A 9,174-nucleotide genomic window follows, 5' to 3' on the forward strand; every position below is an offset into this window, starting at 1 on the left:
ATTAACTTCATGTCATATTTTTAATAGAGTTCTTATGAAAAACAAAGAGAAGACACCATTCAAGGAATGGGAGAATAAAAGGTTCACACTCTCATATTTGCATACTTGGGGTTGTTTAGCGAAGGTTAACATATCAGTTGCAAAGAAATGCAAACTCGGACTAAAAACAGTTGATTGGATCTTTCTAGGCTATGCTTTTCACAGCATTGGGTATAGATTTTTGATAAAAAAAAAATCTAGAGTACCTGACAAGTACGTTGGTATAATTATGGAGTCTAGAGATGCTACATTTTTTGAGAATGAGTTTCCTATGAAAAATACACCCAGCACTTCTAGTCATGAATCTATTTTATTACCTGAAACACATGAACCAGTAATACACGCTGATGCTGAAACCCATGTGGAAAATCCAAAGGAGAAAAAAAATTAACCTCCTAGGAGGAGCAAGAGACAAAAGACTGCAGTCTTTTGGTGATGATTTCATTGTGTATCTTTTGTGGATGACACTCCAAAGACCATAGAAGAGGCATATTCCTCTCCTGACGCTGACTATTGGAAGGAAGCGGTACGGAGTGAGATGGATTCTATTATGTTTAATGGAACTTGGGAGGTTATTGATCTTCCTTTCGGGTGCAAACCTGTAGGATGTAAATGGGTGTTCAAGAAAAAGCTTAGGCTTGATGGTACTATTGAGAAGTACAAGGCAAAGCTTGTGGCCAAGGGTTATACCTAGAAACAAGGCGAAGATTATTTTGACACTTATTCACTAGTTGCCCGTTTGACAATCATACGAGTGCTACTTTCCTTGGCTGCCTCACACGGTCTTCTCGTTAAGACAACTTTCTTGAATGGAAAGCTTGAGGAAGAGATCTATATAGATCAGCTTGTTGGTTTTGTAATAAATGGTCAAAAGGGTATGATGTGTAAGTTGTTGAAATCTCTATATGGCCTAAAGCAAGCGCCTAAGCAGTAGCATGAAAAGTTTGATAAAACTTTGACATCAGCTAGCTTTATTGTGAATGAAGCTGATAAATGTGTTTATTATTGGTATGGTAGGGGAGAAGGTGTGATCTTGTACTTATATGTGGATGATATACTAATCTTTGGAAATAATATCAATGTGATCAAGGAAGTGAAAGACTTTTTTGTCTAGTAACTTTGAAATGAAAGATACGGGAGAAGCTGATGTTATTCTTAACATAAAACTACTGAGAGAAGGAAATGGTGTGGTTACTCTTGTGCAATCCCACTATGTGAAAAAGATGTTGAATCGCTTTGGATATAGTGATTGCACATCTGCTCTAACTCCTTATGATCCGAGCGTGCTATTAAGGAAAAATTAGAAAATAGCACGAGATCAATTAAGATATTTTTAAATTATTGGCTCTCTTTTATATTTGGCTAGTGCAACGAGGCCTGACATCTCGTTTGCTGTAAGTAAACTCAGCTGATTTGTTTCAAATCCGGGAGATGATTATTGGCATGCTCTTGAGAGAATATTGCGCTATCTAAAAGGGACTATGAGCTATGGCCTACACTACACTGGTTACCGGAGGGTACTAGAGGGTTATTGTGATGCAAACTGGATATCTGATGCTGATGAGATTTACGCCACAAGTGGATATGTGTTCTCACTTGGAGGTGGCGCTGTTTCATGGAAGTCTTGCAAGTAGACTATTTTAACAAGGTCAACAATGGAAGTAGAACTCACAACATTAGATACCGCCATAGTTGAGGCTGAGTGACTTCGAGAACTCCTTATGGATTTATCGGTAGTTTGAAAATCGATACTGGCTATTTCTATGAACTGTAATAATTAGACAGTGATAATCAAGGTAAATAGTTCTAAGGATAACATGAAGTCAATTAGGCATGTGAAAAGGCGGTTGAAATCTATCACAAAACTAAGAAACTCCGGAGTAATAACACTGGACTATGTCCATACATCTAAGAATCTGGCAGATCAGTTCACTAAGGGTCTGTCACGTAATGTGATAGAAGATGCATCTAGGAAGATGGGCTTGATACCCACTTGAAGTCATATCATAGTGGTAACCTGTCTTACGTGATCGGAGATCCTATGAAATAGGATGGTGTAACAAACTAGTGGTTGACTGAGATGGAGAAAACCCCTTACAATAAAGGTCCAAATCATTTGAAATGCACGTTTCTCTTGTACTGTATGGCAGGTTGGTATATACCTTAATGTGATCCGAGTGGCTTGTTTAAGCAGAGATATTATCCCACAGAATATCTTAGAAGGAACACACCTATATGAGTTCGACTGCTAGTCACGGTCTATGAGATTTGGGTAGTCTCTAGATACTCATGAAAGGCCTCAAAGTGTAACTTATATGCTTCAACCAGAAGGGATGCTTGCAGCAGCCTAGTACCAGAAAAGAACTTGGGTGAAACTCACTTCACACAAAACTATCAATTTAAGGCATAGTCCATTGTCCAGTTGCGAATGAACGTAACTCTTGTCCTAGATGGAAGTTCAACTTAACAGTCTCCATCAAAACCCTGATATATCAAAGAACTGTGAATTTAAGATTGTTTAACACGTGCCTTAGAATTTGCTGGAGATTGTTGGATTTAATGCGGGCCAAGCCCAATATTTATCTAATTAAATCAAATAATTCTAAGGCCGGTATTAAATATTGTGTGTACTATCCTGGTTTAGTACCACATGGGGAAATTTGACTGAAATGTTTGACCTCCGAACTTAATAATAACGTGAAAAATAATAATTTTTGCAAAGCAATTAATTCTAGTGGCTTATAATGGAGAGGAGTTTCTAGAGTTTAAGCAGGTGTCTGCGGGGGTTACGAGAGTTACTTCCTAACTCCTCCGTTCAGTTTCTGCCTGTGAGAATAAGAGGAGAACTCCTTCAACATTCAGAACACAGAGAGTTCGAGTTCGCTGCCACATCAAATTTCTCCGTCCCTGTTCTTGTCTTGCAAGCACAGGAGTAGGGAGAGCAGGCCTCCGAAACTGAACTGTCTACGAGTTCATCTGCTTCGGGTAAAGGGCGGCCATCAGGCTTTTGGGGAGTGTCCAGAAGAGACGCGACTGCTCATTGGACGACATCTATTGCATCAAGAGGAACAACTACATCAACAGAAACTATGAATGACACTGGGTATGCTACTGTTACCCTTCATCTTCTAATTTCAGCACTGATTAGTACTGTCTACATGTTCCTCAAGCTTAGATCACCCAAACACTTGTGCATATTTGATGTCACAATTTTGGTAGTATTTTTATGGATTAAATTAGTACTAAAATTATCTAGTTTCTTAACAAGACATTCAGTCCGGATGTACAAGCATCGATGAAATCATGCGATATGGGATCTCCCGCATCACACTATATATATCCCTCCGCCAATATAACCACTACTAGTAGTCGTGTATGATGATGTGTTGGCCCATGACGTGTCAGCAACTAGCATCACGAGTTAGTTACAGATGACACTTAAACTTAGGCCCCGTTTGCAAAACGGCTCTGGCTACTCTGGTGGAGTCACTTTTCTAGTAGAGCTGAACATTTGGTAAAATGGCTTCTCAAGGACAATATGTGTAATTTTATGGTCAATTAATACTTGGAGAGGGAGGAGAAGCTGGTGAAGTCACTTTCTTATGGCTTCTCCTCAGCTTCAGTGTAAGCCGTTTTGTGGTTTCTTCTCAGTTTGGTGGTGGAGCCGCTTTGAAGTTGTACCCCTTTGAGAAGTCCTATCAAAGGAGCCCTTAGCATTGCCCTTGCCTTCTTGCTTACGTGTCCACTCAAATATAAACGTTTCCACGATGGCAAATTGACAGCGTAGATATACTCCTATCCACCCAAATACAAACATTTCCATGGTGGCAAATTGGCAGCGTAGATATACTCCTATCCAGCTTTATTTTACCCACACCATTTTGCATATGTGAACGTACCTAAAACTGGGCCAGCAGGGAACAAGTCACATATACCATACGTGAATGATGTGATCTTACTGTAGCACCTAACGCTGCACCAAAAGATATTCAATCGAGACATTCAACGATCAATTATGTAACTAGACAAATTAAGATGCAATAACATGAGCGTTCGAGTTAAGTTGACGAAACAACATCAAAGATTGTGTCATAAATTTGTTGATATATAAAATTTTTTGGCCAAAGGTTGGTTTTTTTAAAGAACCGCACAAGATATTGCGTGTTTCATTGATATAGTAGAAAAATATAAGACTACAGCCCTGAGAGGTCATAAGCAGGAAAAGGAAAAGAAAAGAAATACAAAACCAACTCACCCAGTTGGATTGGGACATCAACGCGGGTCTAACCTCCAAACCACCACACCCGACCATTTGATTGGGACGTCAACATGGCCTCACCACTCCACTCACCACGACAGCACCCACCAACATTCACGCTCATGTATTCGTCAAAACCTCCAAGCGTGGCCTTGTGTCGATAGGAAACTGATAGAAACAGACTGCACCGCATCGAGAAGGCCACCACCATGAGGGACCCTTCACTGTAGTGCCGCAGCACCACACTCCACCTGACAGAGTGATACCATCGAATCCGGACCTCTCGCGCGCTGCCTCACAGTCGCCACCATGATAACACAATGTGCAGGGGACCTCACCACATCCGCCGTTGGACTCCACCTCGCTCTCGTCACCTCGAATAAACACCGTGCGCGGGGGCCTCACCACGTCCGCCATAGTACTCCACATCACGGATCCGTTTCTTTTATCACCATCAGAGTGGTGAGCGATGTTGCCCCGCTCCACACGGCCACCACCGCAGGTCGACTTTGCCTCGTTGCTTGACCTGCACAAAAACCTCCACCACCATGTCAACAAGCCAGAGAAGTTGCTTGCGCCGTCTTCCGATGATATACCGCACCAGGTAGTCCAGCCAAGCTGAGCAACCCGCCACGATCCGCTGCAAGCTTAGTTGTCCCACGATGCCATTACCGCAAGTGCCGTCCTCAGATGCAGTCCCACGCTGCACTGACCGTTGCCAAGCAACGCCAGCCGCCGCAGTCCGCTGCAAGCAGCCAAAATGACAACCATGCAACAACTCCTGACCGCCACCATAACTGCGATCGCCTCCACGTGGCATCGGCAACACCCATCAATCTTGCCACGCGACGGAATTGCCGCCGCTAGTTGCGGCTGCCCATGACCAATGGACCAGCAATGCCACAAATCGAGATGGGCCTCTAGAGACGACGCCTCCAAGGAGGGCACGACGCTAATGGCGCTGCCGTCGCTCGTCCAGGATCCGGACAGGGTTTTCATCCAGAGGACCCCATACAACAGGGTTGTGGCTCAGACATGACACCCCCAATGGGGAGAACGACGCCCTAAGGTGCCGCCATCATCTCCACCAGCAAGAACGCCGGCAAGGGATTTCGCCCGGAGCATCCCAACCCCTCGTTGCATGCTCATGGCTCAGCACTCCCGGACAACAGTCACGGCATCCCATCCGAGGCGGCGGTGGCGGCGCGCCTCCACGCACCACGCCGTCGTACCCCTTCTCCTCGCACGCGGCCACCGTCGCACCGCCTCACCATCACGCGTCATCAAGCGTCCCCACGGGGCATCGCCACCTTACACATGTGCCTCACCGTGCGCAGCCTCCTCCACGCCACGTGAGCCCCCACCAACGCCCAGCCACCTCCCTCTCCCGTCACCGCTTCCGCAACTCCTCAATCGAGGAGAGGTGGCCCGATGACACCCGCAGCACCACCTCGGTGCTGCCAGCGCGCCCCTGCACTAGGCATCCCTGCCACGCCTCCATGGTGTCACTAGCATGCCTTGCATAGGCCACCCCGGCCACGACACCACGCAGTCCCTTGAAGACACAGGAGCTGCCGTGCCACGCAGGTGGGGAAAAGGGGAATCCGTGGCTGCCGTTGCCACCGGCCCCAAGCTGCCGTGTGCGCCAAACCACAGCCTCCCAGATCTACCGGGCCATCGCCTCCTCACCTCCGCGCCTGGGACCAAAGCGCCGTGAGCCGCGCCGGTCACCTAGACTTCCGCTAGGCCCATCACCAGCTATCGCCCCCCGTGCCTTGGGGGTCCGTCGCCCCTCGTCGACGGCGGATCCGGCCTTGGGGACACCAAATCTGCACCTGCTGGTGCGCCAGATCCAACCGCCCTCGCCGGTGCCGCCGCGGGCCACTCCTCCGATGAACGAGGCGACCACTCCCGCCTGGATACGAAGGAGGAGAAAAAAATCCGCCCCGCCACCGCCGTCATTGCGGGCTGCTCGGACTTCCGGCAGCCGGCTCGAGCGGCGGCGTGGCGAAGGGAAGGGAGGAGGGAGGGAGTGGGAGGTGGCGGCGGCGTTCGCCCACCCGTGTCACCCACACGGGAGCGACAATTAATTGCAATTTAGTGGAAGCGTGTGCTCTTGCGAATTTTGACGCTCGCAGTTCAATTTGTCACTTGTCAGTCCAAACAGAAGGTTGGTTCTCTAAAGAAACAAGTGTTCAATAATGCCCGCAAAAAGAAAAGAAAAGAAACAAGTGTTCAATTCATATGGCCTATTATTGGCCTGGAAGGTAGTGTTTTCTTATATTCCAAAAAAGTTGTATATTCTTAACCCTGTCTCTATCTAATCAGAAGATTTCTGAATCCTTGTCCAAGATATCTCCGTACTGCACACATGGCCAACAAATTAAGAAACAACACACATATAGACAGTACAACACAACACAATAGCTGAAATCATATAGACAACTATTAAACACCAGTTCTGTCCCGCAAACAAACACTACTAGGAAAAGTGACAACTGGTTGGAACTTCCACCCGGTACTAGAGAACCTGTCAGGGATCCAAACTTAGATCCAGTACTAATGTTAACATTAGTACCGGGTCCAAAAGTGACCGGTACTAAGTCTTGGGACGAGATCTCATTTTTCTAGTAGTAAAAACATCAAGTTTAATTATTATATACAGAGAGAAACCAACATTATGCACACATTTCACTTCACCCGTAACATATGTCCATTATATTGAAATTAGAAAAAAGTGTATTTTTCATCCTTCAACTATTGCAAAAGTGTAAAATTCATCCCTCATGTTTCATTTGGTGCAAATCAACTCCTTAACTATCTAAACCGGTGCATTTATCACACCACCTTAGTTTAACAACAATTTAATGACGGTTTATGCCATGTTATCATCTAGCTAATCACTACTTAGTGATGTAATATGCTGAGTCGAAGATATAAAGCTAAAAAATAATAACAAATCCTCTAAGTTGGCTACCCCATAAAAATTTTATCGGAAAAAATTAACGGAACCGATTCACGTACACCCCGAACTATTATAGAGATTGACTCAATATTAGACAATTAAGATGATTACGTGACCTAAACCAGTTATATGACACTAAACCATTGTTAAACTAAGATGAGGATGATGAATGCACCAGTTTAATTAGTTAAGTGGCTGATTTGCCCCAAATAAAATATGAGGGATGGATGCCACACTTTTGCAATACTTAAGAGATGAAAAGTACACTTTTTTCCTTGAAATTAATGTGCAAAATTTACCACTCCATCTCGATCATATTCATACGCATATATGCATACGCAGACAGATAGTAGACAGATACACAGGAGGTCCGGGCTTAATTAGCTGCAACCACAACAAGCCCTTGTTTATCTCGTCTCCTCACCGACCGACCCTATATATCGAGATCGATTATCACGGACGAGGAAAGTAAAAAAGAAAAAAAAATTACACATGCAGGTGGTAAAACTCGATACCCGCATGACAGTGAAACGGCCGGCCGTTTTGACACTATTATGTGTGGCGTGTGGCCACGTATTTTTTTAGCTCGATCGATCCCCAGGCTCTCGGAACGGAGTCGCGCGCCGCCCATGCACCCTCACACGGCGGCGCGCGCGCTCGTCGGCATGGATCGCGGCGGGCGGGACTAGCCACGGCGGCAGCCGACGTGGTTGTCCGGCGTGGCGTTGGCCGCCTGCAGGCGGAGGTTCTCGTAGAACTTCTTGATGAAGGCGTCAAAGTTGGAGTTGGCGCGCTCGTCGACGACGCCCTCCGGCTCGATGGGGAACGGCGAGTCGGTGACGCGCAGCTGGCGGGCCCCGGCGGGGCTGCGGCCGAGGCTGAGCGACAGCAGGGGCGACGGCGTGGCCCCGGCAGCCACGGGCGCCGGCGGCGTCTCCCCGCCCGCGCCGGCCCCGGCCCCGGCGTCCTCCGCGGCGCTCATCATCTCGAGCGCGCGCGCCACCTGGGCGAAGTCGAGCCCGTCACAGCCCCGGGAGGCGGCGCCGGCGCCGCGCCCGCGGATCATCCTGCTGAACGGGAACAGGGAGCGCCCGGGGCCCGCGTACGAGTAGGACGGCGTGGTGGTGCAGCTGAACTCCACGTCCCTTGGGTTGGGCTCGAACGGCAGGTCCGCGGCGGAGGCCGAGGACGCCGCCGCGGATCCGGCGCCGGCGCCCGCGCGGGAAGCTACCTGCAGGTGGTGGGCGGCGGCGTGCGGGTGGTGGTGCGCGGCGGCGACGAGGTTGCGCAGCGCCTTGCCGGCGAGCTTGCCCCTGCCGAACAGCAGGTGGAGGTCCATCATGAGGCGCTTGCGGCAGAGGCCCCGGCGCAGCATGTGGTAGACGGCGCGGAGCACGCTCATGAGGCGCTTCCCGAACCCGGGGGGCTCCATGCCGCCGCCGCCGGACGGCTGGATCCGCTTGTCGGGCTCGACGGCGAGATCCGTGGTGCCGGGCTGGGGAATGCTCACCAACGGATCAGCTAGCTAGCAAGCAAGCGATCTCCTCACGTGACCCTCTCTTCGCTTTCGCTTTGTAGAAAGAGATCGAGCAGGTGATTGGTGCTGAGCGCTGAGCAGTGGAAGGAAGGAAAGCTGGGTTGGTTTGCTAGGAGGCGGATGGAACGAATGGGACGAGGAGGGCGGGCCGGTATTTAAAGGCGGGGGGCGATGGGGTAGTGCGTGTGGTGGTGGGCGGGGCGGGGCGGGGCCCACTGGCAGACGGGACTTAAGAATTAAGGAAAAGGGGGGGTGGAGCGTGAGCTGCGTGATGACAGGCTGATGATGAGCGAGCCGAGCAGGAGAGGGCTCCGAATAAGCGCCGGCGGCTGACATGCGGGCCCACGTGCCAGTGACCGAGCTTCGGCGTGCGGT

General features: G+C 48.8%; 1 protein-coding gene across 1 annotated transcript; it reads right to left on the minus strand.

The window, feature by feature from the left end:
- Window positions 1-7,515: 7,515 nt before the first annotated feature.
- Window positions 7,516-8,920, minus strand: LOC101773266. Its single transcript, XM_004968482.2, has one exon. It carries the CDS (start codon window positions 8,692-8,694, stop codon window positions 7,948-7,950), a length of 747 nt encoding a protein of 248 aa, XP_004968539.1. The 5' UTR covers window positions 8,695-8,920; the 3' UTR covers window positions 7,516-7,947.
- Between the last annotated feature and the right edge of the window lie 254 nt (window positions 8,921-9,174).

Source organism: Setaria italica, chromosome V (genome assembly GCF_000263155.2).
Source record: "Setaria italica strain Yugu1 chromosome V, Setaria_italica_v2.0, whole genome shotgun sequence".
Lineage (NCBI taxonomy): Eukaryota > Viridiplantae > Streptophyta > Magnoliopsida > Poales > Poaceae > Setaria > Setaria italica.